The 21,433-nt window shown below is 37.7% G+C and overlaps 2 protein-coding genes across 3 annotated transcripts in view; one reads left to right on the plus strand and one right to left on the minus strand.

Annotated features, from left to right (window-relative positions):
- The first annotated feature begins 13,824 nt into the window (after positions 1-13,824).
- On the plus strand, positions 13,825-14,369 carry LOC109242157 (50S ribosomal protein 6, chloroplastic). The gene has a single exon (XM_019408992.1). It carries the CDS (start codon positions 13,888-13,890, stop codon positions 14,215-14,217), a length of 330 nt encoding a protein of 109 aa, XP_019264537.1. The 5' UTR covers positions 13,825-13,887; the 3' UTR covers positions 14,218-14,369.
- Positions 14,370-15,573: 1,204 nt separating this feature from the next.
- LOC109242156 (inositol-tetrakisphosphate 1-kinase 3-like) overlaps positions 15,574-21,433 on the minus strand; it is a 7,443-nt gene continuing 1,583 nt past the window's right edge. The window contains exons 2-10 of one of the 2 annotated variants that reach the window (XM_019408990.1): positions 19,691-19,772; positions 19,408-19,440; positions 18,412-18,532; positions 18,118-18,210; positions 17,768-17,875; positions 17,486-17,662; positions 16,480-16,535; positions 16,242-16,326; positions 15,574-16,114 (exon numbers count right to left, since the gene is read on the minus strand). In XM_019408990.1, coding sequence (XP_019264535.1) covers positions 16,044-16,114; positions 16,242-16,326; positions 16,480-16,535; positions 17,486-17,662; positions 17,768-17,875; positions 18,118-18,210; positions 18,412-18,532; positions 19,408-19,440; positions 19,691-19,772 — 826 coding nt within the window. In that variant the 3' untranslated portion in view covers positions 15,574-16,043. Of the gene's footprint in view, positions 16,115-16,241; positions 16,327-16,479; positions 16,536-17,485; positions 17,663-17,767; positions 17,876-18,117; positions 18,211-18,411; positions 18,533-19,014; positions 19,201-19,407; positions 19,443-19,690; positions 19,773-21,433 lie in introns of those variants that run through there. The other variant, XM_019408991.1, reaches the window with a different exon arrangement.

The following is a 21,433-nucleotide window of genomic DNA, read 5'->3' on the forward strand; positions in this document are numbered from 1 at the left end:
AATTCCTCCACCAACGGAAGGAGGGGGAAAGAATAGCCAATAAGGAAGGTGTAGGCGTAAAGAGCACAATACCTAGGGCGATGAGCCTATACCAAGTCCCCTTCGGCCAAGATCAGCTCGACATAATTTGGAAGGCCGAATTCGGCCTTGAGTTCCGCCAGATCCTTAGGTGTCATCGTCAATTGAAAAACTCCAGGCGCGGCCTCAGGTGATTTGGTTAAGTCGTACCTAGAGTCAGGGTTGCATGGGGTTATCTCCTCCACCGACGGGAAAGCTTCATCCTCAACAAGGGCGGAAACGTTCTCCACATGGGAGGGAAACACCACTGCCAAGGGAACAACACGACTCCCTTCGCCGGCTTCAAAAGACATGTTGGACATGATTCAAGGTAGTAAAAGTAACAAACAAGAGAAGATGAAAAATGGCATAGGTCAATGAAACCAAGAAAGAAGATCCAGAGGAGAAGAAAGCAAGAGGAAAGGTTGATACTTCGAAACGTTGGAAAAATAAAACTTCAAAACAAGGTCCAAGAATCCTTATTTTTAGAAGTCACGACCCCAAAATCCAAAATGGCTCATCATAATTGGCACCATAATCAAAACAGTAGATCTAATCAGGGGTCATACGCAAAACGAAGCTACGCATCGGGAATATGCGTCATAATGACGATGATGTCATGACGTCATTATAACTCTTGGATAAGGTAACCCCAACAAATCACTCAAGAAACTTGAAGTATTTGAATTATGCAGCTCGTAGAGGGCCACGTCGCTCGTTCGCCACAACGACCACAACCCGTATAGTCTACTTGATAAAGTCGACCACAAACGATATTATTCGCTCATCGAACTCGTATGCGAGGTCGTACTCAATGAGGAGAGGGACTAACTGTATGGGTCAAAAATTCTCTAAAATGCTCAAGCCATGATGGTATTGGTAAGGCATTCACAGGTCGCCACATGTCATCTATGCGACTCTAATAGATCTACCCAAGGATGAGGTGGCTCAAGAAACAGCGACAGTCGTGGTCGAAGAGTCATCAAAGATCAAGGTCGAGTTGAACATCCTTGGCAGAGTATAACAGCTAGTTTTAAGACAGGATATTAAAGAAAATATTCTAGTGGATACTCTCTACACCTGTACTATTAGGGTTTTCTAGGAGCTTTTTCCCTATAAATAGCAAGAGACACAAGGATAGGGGACAAGAGATATTCATTTGTAAAAATACACATGGACTTTATAGAGAGAATCTGGTCCTATTGCAAGCATACAAGAACAACCTTTTTACTAAGATTCTTGTCTAGAATTTCCACCGTATCCAAGAACAACCTAAGTGTTCAAAGTCTTATCAATCATTCAACGTTGTAAGAAAGAATATCCACCGATCTCACCCCTTTTTGGGTAACTCACACATTTTATTTACTTAAATGTCATTTATTGCTATTTATTACTGTTTAATGTCATACCCCATCTTTTGGATTGTCATGACTGGTCTCGACCAAACTCATACCACAATTAGGTAGTGAGGCGGTTGAAGCAATAATAAACCCAACACGAGTCGGGATCGAATCCATAGGGAGTTAGATTGGTTGTTTCTATTTCTACTTTTAGCTAATGATTGCAACCAATAAACTAGAAGACAATGTTTTTGGTTTTGAGTGTTTTTCAAATGATAAAGGAATCTAGGGTTGTGACTTCCACCTAGGTGGCTACCTAACGGGTTGTAAACTATAGGTCAAGTTTGATTTATCGGTTTCAATATAGTAATCATACGCAATTGCTCACTCTATACCTCTCGGTAGTTTGAGTGATTTTGCCCAATTTGGATTTCTCAAGCCCAAATGGGTATTGCACAAATCAAATAATATATGCTCAAGTCGGGTCTTACTATCTCTAGATTTGACCCTTTAATTGGGGCTATCAATTTTTTGAATTCACCCCAGTTCCTTGCTAGCCATGCTTTCCTAAACCTAGTCTCTCTTTCTCAAGCAAAGACTAGGTCAAATAGGCATGAATCAATGTTTCCAACCATTAATTCTAGAATTTAAGCACAAACAAGGCTACATATCACTAACCTAATTACAAACAAGCCCTAAAATTAAATACCCATTAAGTACCCATACTAGGGTTGAGCTACAACCCTAGCTAAAGATTTAGCTACTCATGAAAAATAAAGAAATACAAGAAGAAATTAAGATAGAATGCGTAATCATTGATAAAACAAAGTAAATCTAATGTTAAGAAGTCAATATAGTAGAAAATTACTCAAAGAAGTAAAGAAAACCGCTTAGGTGCACCTCTGCAAACTCAACTTAACCTAAAAATGATAAAAAGTTCATTTTATACTAAGCTGAAAATATCTAACAAAAATACCCATGCGAAGGTTGTGGGGCCGCATAATTCTGGTGCGGTCCGCAGAATGGGCTTCTGCGGCCGCACAAAAGTGCTTCGGTCTACAGTCTTAGGAATTTGGGCTTGGCACTTCAGGCTTCTGCGGTCCGCATAAAGTGGGTGCAGCCGCACAAAAGTGCTGCAGTCCGCACACATTTACTTTCCAGCTCTCTGAATCTTCAATCATGCGGACCGCATAATAATGGATGTTGTCGCACTTGTTTTTCGATGGCCGCACAATTTCAGTGTTGTCCGCACTCCCTGAGTTAACCAAAAACCACTCTCTGAACCTTCATTCTGCGGCCGCACTAGAATTGTGCGGTCCGCACTGCTATCTCTTTTGCCCTGTTTTGGTTCTTGTTCACTTTAGACTCCTTTATGAGTTGATTTTCACTTCTTTGGATCGTTTCCCCACATTCCTGCAAGTAAGAATATTTCGTTAGTTTCCGGGAATACCTTTAAGCATTTTTTAGCTAAAACGCAAGTAAAAGAGAGCAAATAAGCGGTCAAAATCCCTACTTATCAACGACCCAGACCGATGGGCCGCGACGGGCACCCGGTACCTTACTCGACCGAGTACCAACATAACGTATCTTTCGTATCATACTATCATAGGTAAATGAGCCAGAGAGACTTTCGTGAGATAAGTAGAAGAAAACATGGGGAAATACTCGATATTGGACGAACCAACATGTAATCCAAACTTATACATATGACGTACGGGCCTATAAGGCCGACATGATTCTTTATATACTCAAAACATAGGCCGACAAAGCCATATAAGTATCCGTATATATGACATCTGTCTACAAGCCTCTAAGAATACATAATATCATAGAGGTCGGGACAGGGCCCCGCCATACCAATCAATACATGTACTAATCATACTGACCGAAGAAGCAACTCTGGAGCAAATGGAGCGCACCAACACCTTCCACTGAGATGATAGCCTACTCGGAGGACTCTCAACCTGTCTATCGGGACCTGCGGGCATGAAACGCAGCGTCCCCAGGCAAAAGGGACGTCGGTACAAATAATGTACCGAGTATGTAAGGAATGAAAATCAGTAAATAATAGACATGAGAGAAATATGGAGTAAAAGACTCGACATGTAAGTCTGGATAACTCTGCAAATCATGAAATACTTATAATGTCATGAATATGCATATGAATGTCATGTCGTGCATATGTACATGTGCTCATAACATCATCATGCCTCTAAGGGCATCCCATAATATCATCTCGGCCACTTTGGGCAAAATCATCAACGTATACCAGCTGATCAGGTGGTGGTGCGTATATAATGCCGTAACCTTTTCCCATATCCCATATACATACATATATACATACATGCATACATACATACATGCATATATATATATACACACACACACACACACATATATATGCGTATATAACGCCATCTTGTCATGGGTCAATGTACATGTATAAATGAATGCAATGCATGAGCAGTACGTCAATAAAATCTTTCGGAATGTCATAAGACCATTATGCCTTTTATTAATATCATGGAGAAAACTTTTTCAACTTACGTATTTTTCAGACCCCCATGAACAGAACATGTAATAACAAGACACATGGGAATTCAAGAACATAGGCACTCTAATACTTCTATGGAAGTTATGCATTTGCTCGTTCGTGTCGTATAGATCATGCCAAAAAGAAAGAAGGAATAGCCTTAACATACCTTAATCGATTCTCTTGAGAATTCTTCTAACACACGCCAATCGCGATGAAACACGTAACGGCGAGATCGAAATAGGGAATGATCTGTATGATATTCTTGAGAAAGATTGCACCGTACTCCCTTAGAATGTAAAATCCCGTTGCTATAACATTACGTAGTCTTTGTATCAAAGATTGAAGCCATTTCACGTTGCTAAGATGATAAGTATTTTTGCTTGAATTCTTGTTGAAGATCTGTTTCTCACCAATTGATATAAGCACCTCTCTTTGAATTATAGAGGTCTTATGCTTTATATGGTGTGGGCCCCACATCTAATGACTAAGCCACATAATCTATTTTAGTGTACCACCTCTCAATCATAATTTAAGAGTCACTTAGTGGCTTATGTATGTGGTTGCCACATTGGTTTCAAGAATTTATCCAAAAGAAAATCCAAAATGTCTTAAATAAATTACCAATTTTCCTAATTAACTTAGAAATTCCTCACTAATCCAACAATCAACCAATTACCCACATAATTAAGAATCATCTCAAATTACTTAAAATACTACTTACTTTTAGCACACCTTATACACCTTACTATCATGGTCATGTGGTACCTTGTAGGGCATAAGTCCATAAATACTGGGTATTATAGCTCAGACCGCATTTTATCCCAAAATGTCAAACTTTGACGAATTTCATTTTCTTTGATTTGCTTACCTTCTCACCTTCACGAATTTACTCATCATTTGTTTGAAATAGCATAATGCTTATAATCTCAAAATAATCTCATTCCCAAACTTACGTCGATTAACTTGCGACGAAATTTTAACGTATGAAAATGCGGGATGTAACATCTCATTTTTCGAGCTTCCATCAATTTCCTTATGGCGTACTTTCACGTATAAGGTGTAACATCATTCTCCTCTTTGGAACATTCGTCCTCGAATGTTGACTGATGCACATATCATTCTCATAACCCATAGCTCTTGCGAATACTTTAATACTTTTCTTGCCATTTAGGCAACTGTTCTTTGAATAAATCCAAGGGCCAGGGCATTCCCCCCTTTAGGCCTCTTTCTCACACCACGACTGGTGGTCGGGATCCTTTCAATCTCGTAACTGTTGCTACCTTTTATCATGCAACCTGTACGATTCTGACCTTGTAAGTGCACCTATGTGACTCTTCTCTCATTTTTCCTCCAGTTTTTAGCCAATCTCTAGATCTCACTTTGTGAACATATACAGAATTATGACAAGATATCCATCTGGGCGTCATTAGCTTTAATACGTCTAAGTAGGCCATACTATACCATAATTCTTACTTTGATTTATCGTTACAAAGGTCTGCCACCAAACTCCAGGATACTCTCGTTGCTTATCCTATATGTATAAATCTAAGTCCTTTAATGCTTCCTCATTACTGTTCATCTTAAGACTGATGGCCAAATCTCATCTCATACTTTGTAAATTTTATCCGTCCATTGTTGATTCACCTCAATATTGATCTATAATCTACCATTGATAACTTGACCTTTTCTGTTACATTGCCGCTAGGGCTCACGTCTCCTTGGGGAACATCTGAAGTGATTAGACTGATCCACCTAGGGGTGATACCATGCTTCCATAACCGTATTTCATAGCATCCTAATGTGATTCACCTTACGTGGATATTTTAATCCCGTACAATTCATGAATCCCTTCTTTTTTGTTTCTTCAAATCATTACTCAATCGAAGGCCCAAACATCATCTTTTATCTATCATAATTACACCCTTATTCTACTATCAGGGCAGCATTCCATCTCTTCCAAATGATATTTGTCTTAAACTCCTTTGAGTTCATTCAGGCTATACTGAACTTTCTATAACTTAGAGAAACCATCACCTCTCTTGTTTCCATGGGCTTAATTCCGAGTACTTATCCATTTTCATCACCTTCTCACTTGCCCTTTCTTATCCTTACTCTTGTCTTTCTAAAACCTTGTCGTTCTATCATACTTTAGCTTGCGAGAATTTCCTTGTGCTTTTCTGGAACATCAAGCGGGACATCACATCGTCCCTAACTCTTCTTTATTCTCTTGACTAGGCCTCTCGATACCTAGAAACCATAGGCCGGAAGGTATTCCACTAACGACAACGCTCTCATTCCTATATACTGAATCCGCTTAGAGCCTTTTATTCGAAGTATGGACTATTCACAACCTTCTATATTTAAGTATCTCGTATGTTCTTCACCTTAACATTACTTACCTTAAAGTCTCGCATCACATCTTCTATCTCGTTCATGGCCTCACTTCCACATAGGTATAATTCACATCCACAACTTGAAGCTCTATTATAATACTTGCACCTCTGGTGCATATACAATCCGGTGGGAGCTTCATACTGACTTCTTATCAGGCTGGTACTCTTCTAATGGGCTTTATCGTAGATCCGTTATAAAATATGGCTACTGTACTATCTCTCTTGTACCTCTGATATTAAAAGTGATTATGCTATGTTCTCAATCATGATTTCTATAATTTTTTGGGTCCAATAATCAGACTCTTGATTTACTAAGTTGATGTAACTCTTTAGTTTCCTCTTCCCTCTGATCAACCTTTATGTAGGCTTAATCTATCTTCCAATCTGCGGCTCATGGTATTAGTTATTACTTTAGCCCTTCATGGACGCTATGGAATATCCATGATACAATCTTCTAACAATTCCATCCTTTGTCTATGACCTGGGCTCAATTCATTTTAACTTATACCAGAATCTTCTACGGCTGTATGATTGTCAACATATATGCTGCATGGATAATACTCCAAACTCTTAAGTGCGTTCATAACGTAACTAACTCTAGATCATTGATTGAATAATTCTTTTCGTTCCTTCTCAGCTTTCTTTAAATGTAAGTTATTACTTTTCCTGGTCTTTCTGCCCCTTGTTGCGTGCATACTTAGCTTATCTTAGTTCCCACGCATGCCGGAGTTTTCGTACAACTCATATGATCTCGAATCCTACTTTTACTTTTACTTCCCGTTCATTAGCCACGGTAGGTGCCACTTTCTTTTAGAGTGCATACAATGTTCTAGTGAGACTGGGTTTTTTATATGACCATTTCTCCTTCAAGTTACTATGTTTAGGTTGAGGCCTTCTTCCTTATTTCCTCAGCTAGTCTTTCATTGTAGTATTAGGGAGGACCTTCTGACTCTTGTAAAGCTGCGAGCTTATTACATCGTATACCTGATGGAATTTTTGATGTTCTTCCTCGCCTATAATTATCCGTAGTTACTTATCTCCACGCCCTTATGCTAGTAGGGTTGCTTCTGAACTAATATTTTGACTATCTTCTCAGTGGCACTCTCTTTTATTTCCGTAATACTCATACGGTACCTTTAACTACCCCAGTTCCTACCTGAATACATCTTAAGTATCACAATGTCGTAACTACAAGGCTAAATTCACTAAATTGGGTTTTACTATCTTTATCTTGCACGATCTGCTGATTTGTCTTCAACCTCTTGTCTATCCATAACTAGGCTTTTCCTGAATAAACTACTAATTACTCATTGGACCATTATCATATCAATGTTTCGCGTAATCTTTCTTGGGTTATTTCCTTTGTCTTACCTTATGTCTCGCACTGGCTCTTTATCTATCAATAACATCTCGGGCAGGAACCCTTACTTCCTTTCCTTGACGTCGTGTTTGCCTAATGTTCTGGAATCATAGCATATCTGTAAGATTTGGATAAGTGCAATCTCATTCCTTTCTAATTTTTATCGCATTCTTCCTTTACCATTCCATAGTTACTAGAACCACTTAATTCTAACTTAACGCCACATCATTCCATATTCCCCCCTTTAGGGGAGTACTAGGATTTAGTGCTATGACGATCTATCTATAAATTTTTTACCTCTTCATCTTTGGCGTCCTTGCCTATCATCGGTGACCCTTACCCGCGTTGTGGTAATCCTTCTGTACCAAGGATAACAAAATTTCTTACTCACGAGGGTGACACCTAGTATAACTGGCATACATAATCCCTTAAGCTTAACTTTGCTCACATTGCTTGCTTTAGGGAAGCGTCTTCCTGAATGACCATTCTCTGAATTTCTCATGAATCTTCTTCTGTTGTCCATTCTATTATCGCCGGAACGCAATCTGAAATTCTCATGATACCGACCATTATCAAATATACTCAGTCCCTAATTCATGTTTAATTTATCTTGTTCACCAACCCATACTGATTTCTATTATTCTGGGGTCTAACTTTTCCTTCTGGTAGTCGCGTTAGAGTCACGAACTTATTTCTCGAAGTGAGGATATGACTTTATGGCCTATACTCTTTTGTTGTCTCAAGGCTTGTCACCTCTCGTCTTTTCCTTCACTTGACTATAGACTCTATAATACTGTCATCTTTTTGATCTACCGTTGTCATCCATGTATCACATCTTACTCATAATGCTTCATTAACTCTCTTCTTATTTCCCTGCTAATATTTATGTCTATCACTTTATTCTGAAAACTCCAACATGACATTCTTTTGATTTTATCTCCCCTTGCTCAATCCCTTGGCTCTTCGGGTTGCCTAACATTCCCGTTCTACTAGGGACGGGGGCCACACTAAGGTAATATGTATCCCTTCAAGGCTTCTAGTGCCTATATTTGTAATACTCATATCTAGCTGTACTATTTTAGAGTGCACCATCTGGGTGTCTCACAAGGAGATTTATTAGCATATTTGCAATACCTTTCGGAAATGTTAACTAACGCAACCAATACATCCACCATTTTGGGTTACTCTAACCCCATCCAGATCCCGATATCCCGTCCTTCTCTTAAACTATATCTTGTTAGCTCCCATACGGCATAACTGAGATGAATGTGCCCGATTGTACATACATCTGTTACAGTTGAATGTAACTCAAAATGCTTATATCTCTCTTCCTGAATGGTAAATAAGGATAATCTTCATTAACTAGTATGTCGTATCCTTCTTATCCTTGCTTCTTTTACTTGCTGAAACTTGTGTCTATTTTCCAATTCCTTTTTACCATAAGAGGGGATAAATATTCTTGCCTTAAAGCTCCTTATCAAGAACCTTACACATTTTAGTACACGCACGATCTGCTGAATACCTCACATTTACTCATCATAAGCATGATGCAAAATCGAGTTCCTCTGACTCAACTCTTCACCCTCCGCATGTAATCTCTTACCAACTGTCATCTGGATGTAGGCATCGTCGTATTATGAATAAGATAGAGTTTAGGAAATTGAGTTCTTATAACTGAGCTATACCACACGATCTAGAGTAAGAAGAAAGAGTGACAGCCCTAAATGCCCTGTAGCCTCCTACTTATAAGTGTGGTGCACAACACACTTATAAACAAGACTCTACTAGACACGGCTTGTAGACTCCTTAAGACAGAACTGCTGTGATACCACTTTTGTCACAACCCAAACCAATGGGCCGCGACGGGCACCCGGTACCTTACTCGACCGAGTACCAACGCAACGTATCTTTCGTATCATACTATCATAGGTAAATGAGCCAGAGAGACTGTCGTGAGATAAGTAGAAGAAAACATAGGGAAATACTCGACATTGGACAACCCAACATGTAATCCAAACTTATACATATGACGTACGAGCCTATAAGGTCGTCATGATTCTTTATATACTCAGAACATAGGCCAACAAGGCCATACAAGTATCCGTATACATGACATCTGTCAACAAGCCTCTAAGAATACATAATATCATAAAGTTCGGGACAGGGCCCCGCCATACCAATCAATACATGTACTAATCATACTGACCAAAGAAGCAACTCCGGAGCAAATGGAGCGCACCAACACCTTTTGCTGAGCTGATAGCCTACTCGGAGGACTCTTAACCTGTCTATCGGGACCTACGGGCATGAAACGCAGTTCCCCAGGCAAAAAGAACGTTAGTACAAATAATGTACCGAGTATGTAAGGAATGAAAATCAGTAAATAATAGACATGAGAGAAATACAGAGTAAAAAACTCGACATGTAAGTCTGGATAACTCTGCAAATCATGAAATACTTATAATGTCATGCATATGCTTATGAATGTCATGTCGTGCATAGGTACATGCGCTCATAACATCATCAAGCCTCTGAGGGCATCCCATCATATCATCTCGGCCACTGTGGACAAAATCATCAACGTATACCAGCTGATCAGGTGGTGGTGCGTATATAACGCCGTAACCTTTTCCCATATCCCCCATATATATATATATATATATATATATATATATATATATATATATATATATAATATATATATATACGCGTATATAACGCCATCTGGTCATGGGTCAATGTACATGTATAAATTAATGCAATGCATGAGAAGTACGTCAATAAAGAATTTCGAAATGTCATAAAACCATTATGCCTTTATTAAAATCATAGAGCAAACTTTTTCAACTTACGTAATTTTTCTGAGAACCATGATCAGAAGATGTAATAACAAGACACATGGGAATTCAAGAACATAGTCACCTCTAATACTTCTATAAATAGAGTCATTTATGGAAGTTGTGCACTTTCTCGTTTCGTTCGTGTCGTATAGATCATGCCAAAAAGAAAGATGGGATAGCCTTAACATACCTGAACTGATTCTCTTGACAATCCTTCTAAAACACGCCAATCGCGACGAAACACATAACGGCGAGATCGAAATAGGGAACGATCTGTATGATATTCTTGAGAAAGATTGCACCGTACTCCCTTAGAATGCAAAATCTTGTTGCTATTACATTACATAGTCTTTGTATCAAAGATTGAAGCCACTTCACGTTGATAAGATGATAAGTATTTTTGCTTGAATTCTTGTTGAAGATCCGTTTCTCACCAATTGATATAAGCACCTCTCTTTGAATTAGAGAGGTCTTATGCTTTATATGGTGTGGGCCCCACGTCTAATGACTAAGCCACATAATCTATTTAAGTATGCCACCTCCCAATCATAATTCAAGAGTCACTTAGTGGCTTATGTATGTGGCTGCCACGTTGGTTTCAAGAATTTATCCGAAAGAGAATCCAAAATGTCTTAAATAAATTACCAATTTCCTAATTAACTTGAAAATTCCCCACTAATCTAATAATTAATCAATTACCCACATAATTAAGAATCATCTCATACTTAAAATACTACTTACTTTTAGCACACCTTATACACCTTTCTATCATGGTCATGTGGTACCTTGTAGGGCACAAGTCCATAAATACCGGGTATTATAGCTCAGACCGTATTTTGTCCCAAAATGTCAAACTTTGACGAATTTCATTTTCTTCGATTTGCTTACCTTATCACCTTCACGAATTTACTCATCACTTGTTTGAAATAGCATAATGCTTATAATCTCAAAATAATCCCATTCCCGAACTTACGTCGATTAACTTACGACGAAACTTTAATGTATGGAAATGCGGGATGCAACATCTCATTTTCCGAGCTTCCATCAATTTCCTTATGGCGTACTTTCACGTATAGGGTGTAACATGGATCATTGAATATTGTTATCCTTACTTATATTCATTGTCATCCAGACAAAATATACTTGTTATTTTATCTTGACACCGATAGCTTTATCTTTTGGATATTATTTTTAACTAACTTATTATACTCCTGAGTACCAAACCAAGGATACTGATATATTGGCAGCATTCCGAGTAACTCCTCAACCTGGAGTTCCACCTGATTAACTTTTCTACACATAAAACTAATTGGTTGAACCAAGATCTATATTTTTGGTCAAACAATGGTAAGATCACAACTTAAAGAACAACTTATTCTATTGACGTAATAGTCATTCATAATGGGTAGGCGGACATATAAAGAGCACCATCATCTTACTTAACAATGGGCTTATGCGAAAGAGAGCACTGCTTCCCAAGAAGATAGTCCGCTTTCCACGATCCCTACTTGATTGCTCTAGCTTTTGACTCATACGACATTGAAATTGGATAAGTTTAGTTTCTTTTTTCTTAAGGCAGTAGCCTTTAATGTTGACACCAATTAGATTAATCTACCAATATACATATTTGGTTACGTTGACGCAGAGTCGGATGCACATGGAAGGGGTGGGTTCACGTGAACTCATTCTTCTCTTTCTAAATCATATATAGTACCAATGAATTTCAGCTCGATTATTTAAATTAGCACGGGTGAACCAAAGCTCAAATGATCATTTTAGTTCATTTGTAAAGACGTGCACCTTCTACTTTATAGTTAGGAGTTCAGTCCTGTATATTTTCTTCTTTTAAATTATATTTTAATTAACAAATAGGGTTAAATCCTCATGCCCCTATCGTTTTTTCTAATTAAACACACTTTTTTGTTTTTTTTTTCCCTTCTCTTTCTTGTCTTTATTTTGAACTATAAAAGTGCTAAACCAAAAAATACATCTCTCAAACACCCTCTAGATACCTCGGGGCTTACACCTAAGTGATATAAGGTGAAGTCTCAACTCACAACTAGGGGTGTACAAAGGAAACCGACAAACCGCACCAACCCGATAATCCGAATCAAACCGAGAAAAAAAAAACCCGACTATGGTTTGGTTTGATTTGGTTTGGTGTTGGAAAAAAAAACCCGACCATAATTGGTTTGGTTTGGTTTTAACTAAAGAAAATCAAATCGAAACCAAACCAACCCGACATTAAATATATAGAAATTTTAGATATATTTAATATATAAATATACTTATTGTGATGTAATTTATAGATATTTCTTTAAAAAATTTATAATTTTATCTTTTAAGGTATTATTTCAAGGTAGGACTTAGAACTTTTGAATGTTCCAATAAGTTTTGTAGCCATTTATATTAGTAAATTAAATAATGCTAACAAAACCCAAATCAAAATCAAATCAATACTAATGCTAACAAAAGACATTCAATTCAATACTACGAACGGGAATGTATTGAATATCTATTTTTTGTTTTGCAATAATTTAGATAAAAATGCATCACCTATTTTTATTTTTTCTTTGGCGTTTAGTCATGTTATTAATACTCCCTTATTAGTCTACTTATTTTAGCATGACTTAGTACTTTTAGATTATGTTTATTTTTATAATGACTTTTTAATTAGCAATATTTATATTACATAATTTTGTTATCTTTATTGTTGAATATTTTTAGGATAATGCCTGACACATCTCATATTTTGTATTATTTTCTTGAAAAATACTTTATATAGTTGTATCTTACTAGGATTAAAGAAATATTTTGAGCACAAGTTATATGTTTTGTTCTACGAAAATTTTATCGAAAAAAACCCGAAAACCCGAGAAAAACCGAGATTGAAAAACCCGAATTTTATTGGTTTGGTTTGGTCTTTAGATTTAATAACCCGACACAATTGGTTTGGTTTGGTAATTGTAAAATCCGAACCAACCCGACCTATGTACACCCCTGCTCACAACCACTTGAATGCAACTCCAATACTTCTTTTGAGACTATTAATAAGTTGAAAGTTGAAATTATAGTAAATAATTCACAAATCTTTAAATAGAATTACAATAACACGCATGTAAGAATGAACTTACGATTCAGTCAGTGAGATTAAGGAAAGATCCTTCCCTCAGACTGATTTGGGCCTGAAAAAAATGAAGATCAACCCAGTCTATTGCAAGCCCAGAGGCTCTAGGCCCAAATGCCTAATACGACGCCGTACGGGCAGCAAAAGTTAAATCAGCAGAAGATAACGAACGCAATCCAATTTCAAGGGTTCCAAACAGAACAGAAAAAAAGAAGAAAACCTGTGGAGTAAAAAATGTCAGCCTCGGCGATATTCGGGTTGAAAATGGCGGTGTTGCCGCGTTCTTCAACTGTTTCAACCACCGGTTTCTACGGAGGAGCCTCCAAGTTGGAGGCGGCGCCGAAAAGTGTTGGAGGATTGGCAATTGAGTGTTCATCAAGGCCACAGAAGAAGGCCACAGCTCACCACAAGAAGACGCGGCCGCGCAAGACTCAAGCTTGGGATATTCGACGTGGACCCGCTGTTTATCCTCCATTGCCTACCTTACCTCCTGAGTGGTCATTTGCTACTGATGAATCGGGTCAACCCGCTTCTGCTGGAGCTTCTGAGCCCAAAACCGAGTAATTTTCTGTAATTGTTAATTTGTCATTTGAGCTTTGAGTAATGGTGTTTTCAATTTGATACCTGAGAATTTTCACTTACTATTTTGCTCTTGCCCGTTGAATATTACTACTTGTTCAATTATAGTCTATTATGCTTTGGCAGGTGATTAGAAATCAAATTTACGAGTATCTTTTTGACGTAATGAAGTAATTCAGTATATAATTGCGATTACTATAGTAGTCTAAGTGAAATTGCGACTATCTAACATCTTCAACAAAATGTCTTAGCTTGTGCTAACAGAAAACAGAGATAATAAACAATGAATAAATTAGTATGTTATGCTATCAAGTCGGATGGTTAACTTCGTTTGGTTTATAGCTGGTTAAACTCCTATTGATGTAAGATGACTCGATTTTAAGCCTAACTTGCTTTTCTCTCTTTTCTTTTTTACAAAATATTTTAGAAAGCATGAAGATATTCTTATCTTTTAATGCATATTCTTATGCAACAGCTAAATCCCAAGTAGGAGAATTCATTATACGTTGCTATACTCTTCTCCCTGTCAGATTGCAAAATTTAGTGCTCAAATGTTAATACACTAATGTTTGCAAATTCCAGACACCTCGTTTATGGGTCTTTCAAGAACACAAACTCTATTCACTGTTTTAGACATTGTGAAGAAGAATGCTTACAATAAATTTGTCAAACTGCCAATTCAGAATTTGCTAAAATAAGATAACCTCTTATTTTCTCTGGACCAAGTATTAGAAACGGGTAACCGAAGGGAAAACAAGAAAGAAAGAACGTCGCAAAGTGCAAACTTGAGGGCAAAGGCCATGTTTTCCCGAGGAACAAGAAATGTAGAATCAAACATTTCTCCATCTTTTTACGTTTTCGTCAGTTAAAGTTCTATCAGAAGAAGCCTTTTCCCCATCAAATTGAACATTTTTTTAAGAAACGAGGTTTTCTCCTTTATAACCTTTTCGTTTTATACTTGTTACAAGACTATTCCAAGAACACATTTAACTACTCAACGTGTTGGGCACGCTATGTTTGTGCTACAAATCCTGCTTATTCAGATGCTTCATCAGAAGAGCAGAGGCGTACTCATCTACAGAGTCGCATGGTCATCTTGCCCTTGTCCTAAACCTGATAATCTGAACATTAATATATGTAAGCACTCTCCGGTTAAAGCTCTCCTTTGCGTCTAACAGGCTAAACTATGTTGCAAAGCCAAGACGACGACAACAATAAGTCCCACAAGTAGGGTCTGGGAAGGGTAGTGTGTACGCAAACCTTATTACCTTGGAGTAGAGAAACTTTTTCCGATAGACCCTCGGCCAAGCACGCAGATGAAATTCATCGCAAGAGAACACGAAAGACCAAACTTCTCCAAGAGTTGGAGTAGAACAGAAAAGTCAAGAATGTACATGTATGTTCCTACTGTAAAAGGCATTTTTACAAGGTGGCACAGCTTGTAAACACCCATCCGAGAATGCAGACACAGCAGGGCTATCCCTACAAAATTCCACCCCAACCAAAAGAAAATAGAACTGCTTTATGCCCCCCAAAAGAAGAAGCAAAAAAGATAGCGGAAACTAAGCTGGATCCCCAAGGTCAGAAATTGGATTTGTGTACAACGGGCGAGTTTCCAAAGAGCAACCTTCATCCAGCATTCTTGCTAATGGAGCTTCTCTGCACTTCACCACCGCATCTCCTACCAGCTTTTAGGAATTGCACAGTAATCAGTTCTATCCCTCTCCACGTACTGGCGGGTGGATAGAATTCCTTATGATATTTTCCCCGGAAATTATAGTTAAGCAAGAAATGGATTTCTCAATTCCTCATTATTTCTGCTTCACCAGGCTCAGGAGAAAATCAGTAAATATGTGTTCATATTCTGGCATTTTCCCATAACCTGCAGCATAGTATAAAAATGTTGCAGTCATGGCTTTCAGGTGAACATTTTCTTTCCTCTTCAAGTAGCGGATAAATCTAACTACTTCCGCTAGAGAGTGTAATTCCCCTTAGAAGGGTTTGCTTACCAGGAAAGTAATTAATATCTATGACGTAAAATCGGTCTTTGGTCCCAAGCTCCCTAATTATATCCAGGTTGAAGAGCCGGAGACCCTGCACAAAACATTGCAGTAATATTATACAAAATTTCCCTTATGAGGCAGCAGGACAAAAAACATGAAGACAAGAAACAGAAATTGTAAAACAAGCACCAAGCATCATTCCAACACAGTTTAAGATGGAAAGAGAAAACAGAAAGTAATGCACCAGTCTGCGCCGAAGTTCCTTAGCAAGCCTCTCAAGTAATGGTCGTGGAGGAAGCTCTGCAAAGGATCAAAAGTGAAAATAATCATGACCACTTCCAATGATTTACTTCAGGTCTCTACAGGTATATATCCATAACTAAATGCTATCTCCACAGCACGTATCTTCCCGAGGAGTATACTATTCACCAAGGTAAGATGGCAATCACTGGTTCGATTCACTAACATGAAGTAAATACAGTATGTAACAGAGCTCTATATCTTTAGCTTCTAAACTTCGGACTTAGAGATTGAGTGCTCTATCTGCTAACGACTTCAAACAGAATTATATACCAGAGCACCAGCAAGAGAACACCTTCCTTCCTAAACAATCCCTTCTTCCTTGTAATCCTTATAATACAACATCGTCGCAGTGTAATTCATCTAAGCACTTCTAAGAACTGACAGAGAGACAGAGGAAGGGTATTAACCAGCAAATGCTTTCTACATCCCAGTTAATCAAACCTACTCCAAATTGCAGGGTTCAAGAATAAAATATTAAAAAGCATTACTTGTGTTTGTTAAATAAGTGTTTAAAACAATAATCTGAAATGTTGAAGCAAAGAGCATTTCCATTTCAAGGAGTAAGGGACAGATTTTCTGATGACTAAATTAGAAAAAAGGTCTACTTTATCGGGGCGAAGAAAGTGCAAAAAGGTAAAAGCTTGTCACTAAAGGTTCAAAATCATAGTTAAAGGTATTCCTTCCAAATTCAATTCCTGGGACCCCATGATCCCAAAGTTTTTAGCAGGTCATGGTCCTAGAGAATTCTCAACAAGATACGCCTTGAGAATTAGGGAAGTCCGACTCTTCAAATGATTAAATAAAAAAAGAAATATAAAAAACAACTTATTATTCATCTGTTTATTCTTTTGGTGTATGCCATAACAGTGCATCTATATATCTAAAGCAACTATGATGTATTCGATGTATCTAGAAACAGAGAGTAGCTAAGGGAAAAGATGGCTCACCCCCAACACAAGGGTCTAAATCTGCTTCATCAGCAGATGCAGCAGCACAAGAAACCCTTGGGAATCGAAAAATCCCAGGGTTTTTTGACAGCTCACGTTTGCTAACATCAGGTAAACTGAATCGTCTAACAACCTTAATTGCTTCCCCGACAATGTATACCTTAAACAGAATTCCTCCTACAAACTCAAGGAAAAAAAAATACATAATCAGCAACTATATGTGACTCATAAAACAACTTCACATTGAAGACACAAATTCAATATTTCAACTAATATACATACCATGGTTGATAAATTCCTGTAGGACAAGTGGGGGTTCAAGCATCTGAAGAGAGAACTTATCATAGGCTAGCGACAACTCATGGGACTTAGCAGCCAAAGGCTTTGCAACTGAGAAGATAAAAGCAGCTCAATTCAGGAAAATTGTGTGAATGGATCACTTTGCCTACATATTGCTCAAGTTTGGAAGACATCTTGTTCAAAGAATTCAAATGCTTGTCCCCAGTATGTTACACAGCTGCAATTTTGATGCCTACACCTACCTTTACCGAGGTATGAAGCTTATTGAGTTTAAAAAGTGGCAACTGCCCAAAGATCAGTTGATTAAAGACGAAGAGGAAAAGAATGCATACCAAGAGGAAGTCTCAGACCAGCTTTACTCACTGCATCTGAAATAGATGAAGAATCTTTCTCAATAACCAGTTGCCTTGGAACACCAACTTTCCCTATCAAGCAATCAAAAACAAGTTAATCCTTCTTTTTTTCTGGTTATATGGTAAACCCACCCTCAAACTCCCTCACACAGCAGCCCGACATTGGCCGTCCCCACTTCTTCAAGCTAAAAAAGAAATCATCAATGGCCACAATTGCATGTAACCTAAGCAGTAATAATTATCAAATGATCATAACAAGACAGGAAAAATTACCGTAGCTGTCCGACAAGTTCAGGTCTGCAACATCTTCAAGCATGTATTGGCGATTGTATACATGCTGTATGGCATCTGGAGGGTCGAGGACTGTGACATCTGGATGTGTTAGCCTATATTCCTTCATGTAAAGCAAAGAAAGAGGTAAGGAGAAAAATATAGCGGTTCTCCAATATACTCAGTTGATTAAACTAGATATAGGTTCTACAGAAGCAAACAGCAGTTAAAACCCAGGATGTAAATAAGGTGATCGGAGCACACAGTGCATTCGCCTTTTTAGAGTATGACAAAACTAGTATGAGCTAACAATGTAGCAGCAACAAACAGTCTGATTGAGTGTGACTTTCAGTTCAACTAGAATAAATCTACCATTTCACCATAAGACAATAATGACCAAAATAAGTGTAATAAGAGTTAAGACAATTGTTCTCACAGCTGCACTGAACGGTCATTCTTCCAAAACAACAGACTCAAAATTTCATGATCCAACACGGGCAAGTAACCAACACAACAGTCAGATAAGACGACATCAAACAACAACAACAGCAGCAATGATCCCAAGCAAGTTGGGGAACATCAAAGCAGAACCTAAAGAAAAAATACCAAAGATTATAGAACACATTAGATTAGTGCTCTCCTCTTTAGCTGATATAAGGATTAGTGATGAAGCCTGGAAAAACAGAATCCATTTATGACAACCAGGAATCCTATCTGCAATCAGCTAATCTGTCCACGAAGAAGAAATATTCTCACTGTCCACAATTCATGACCGAGGGAAGAGATAGCAGTCTGCAAGTTATGTCAGATGGAACAAGTTTAAGCAAAAAGACAGCTTGTCTCACCAACCACTGCCAATGCATGTCTAATCCACGTCAAGTAATTGCATTGTATTGTAGCCTATTATTATTACAGATTTATCCAAACATGCATGTCAACTGTTACCAACAGGATTCTATGAATAACACACACAAAAAGAAAGCTTTCAAATGAACCAACCTCAAGAATGCGCCGCCACTTGCTTCCTGACAACTGCAAGGAATAAAGAGCACGAGAATGTCAGAAGAGACAGACAGCGACATATTCTAAAATGACATCCTCCGGGGAGAAGCTATAACGATTAGCTATACAAGCATATACACGCAAGAAAAATAAGATGGTTTGGAATAGATATTTGACGATGTGCTCTTGTAAGATACTAATATAGTTAAAAACAAAAAGCATATATATTCCAACAAGAAGGACAAATACACTGAGGAATTAGAAAAGGTAGAGTACTTGCCTTATGGAGCACAATGTCAAAAGGGCCTTGATCTGACAGGGGTTTGCTCTGATCAATAGCAACAAATAATATTCCCTTAGCCCTGCACAATTTACAAGCAAGGTTAGCCACCAGATTGCAATTGCTTTTTGAATCTACGTGGACATTAGCGTAGGACTTGAGCAAAAGAAGTTCGTGTAGAAAATTGGTTGAAGCAAAATCCATGTAATGGAATGGTGGAAAAGTGAATGGGATCGTTTTAAGTTTAATTTCAGTTCTGGTTCTCAACAGGGGTGTGCATTCGATTTATCGATTCGATTTTGACCCTTATCGATAATTACTTAACGATTATCGATTTGGTACATATGCTTATTGTCATCGTTTCAATAAGGTTTCGATTTTTTCGATTTCGATTTATCGATTTTTGGGGCTTATCGATTCGGTTATCCATTACACCAATAAGAAAATTTGTGGGATTCCACGGAAAGTATATTGCTATAAACACGCCTAACTAATATGGACCAAAAGAAGCTAAAATAAGACGAACACCGTTTATAACATAAAAATTTTGTCAACAAGCACATGCAACGAAACTAAAGTAAGGGATCAAATGTATGTCACCAACACTCCAACGGTATAAAAAAAAAAATACATCATCACGGCTAATTCTATTTTCCATTAATTTGAACTTCATTCCCTTGAGCTTTAAATATGATCATTCCTTAAATGTGGTAGATGAAATAATAGGGTTAGGGACTTAGGGTAAAGGAAAGGGTATTATAGAATAAGGGTAAAAAAAAAAAAATTAAAAAAAAATTAATTTTTTTTTTTAGTATTTCTTATCGGTTTATCGATAAATCGATAATCGAAGAGGACAAAATCGAAATCGAAATCGATGACTCAATAAGGAAAAATTCGAAATCGAAATCGATATATCGATAAACCGATAACAAATAATCAATTCGATTTATCGATAAACCAATTCGAATGCACACCCTTAGTTCTCAAAGACATTTGTAATTCTAGTTAAATGACCAACTTTACATTTCCCAGAGAAAGCGGAATATAATAGGGATAGTTCAACAGCAGCGATCATAGAGCATTCACAATCCAAAGTATGTAAAATTACTTGCACAAGACTGCATTAGAGAGCACTATTTGATAATCACATGAACGAATGACAATTTAATGAGGCGGGACCAGGAAAGAAAGACTAAGTGGAGCAGGGATGGCGAGACTCTTAGCAAAGATACGGTAATATTTTTTTTTTTCTTTTGTCCTAGAAAAGTGGCACAAATGAACATGTTAGTTTTAGGTTTTCAGACCTCTGTGAATCAGTTTTTCCCCATGTCTCTCTTATCTCACTACTCTCATTTAGTTCCATCTTCCTGAAGGCAGAATCTTCAAGGACCCAACACAGAAAAGAATGAATGAGCTAATTTACCAGCTGGTCCACCTCGTACTTAGTGAAGGTCACATGCAAATGAAATTTTCTTTGAAGCAATAGGTAATGGAATTCCAGCTTCTAACTAATCATTACGCCAACAAAAGGGTGTCAATTCTGATGTTGCAAGAACTATGGTGCAAATGTGTTCTCCTCACATGCCTAACGTGGTCCTCTTTTTGTAGAATTTCGGTCCATATGCAACTCTTTACATGAAAATTGCCCGGGCAAGAATCGGAAACAGCGGAAATAGATGAATGAAAATAACATTCAGTTTGAAATAAAGACTAATGGAGCAATAGAAGTTAAATAAAAACATG

This window comes from Nicotiana attenuata, unplaced genomic scaffold (assembly GCF_001879085.1).
Source record: "Nicotiana attenuata strain UT unplaced genomic scaffold, NIATTr2, whole genome shotgun sequence".
NCBI classification, from domain to species: Eukaryota; Viridiplantae; Streptophyta; class Magnoliopsida; order Solanales; family Solanaceae; genus Nicotiana; species Nicotiana attenuata.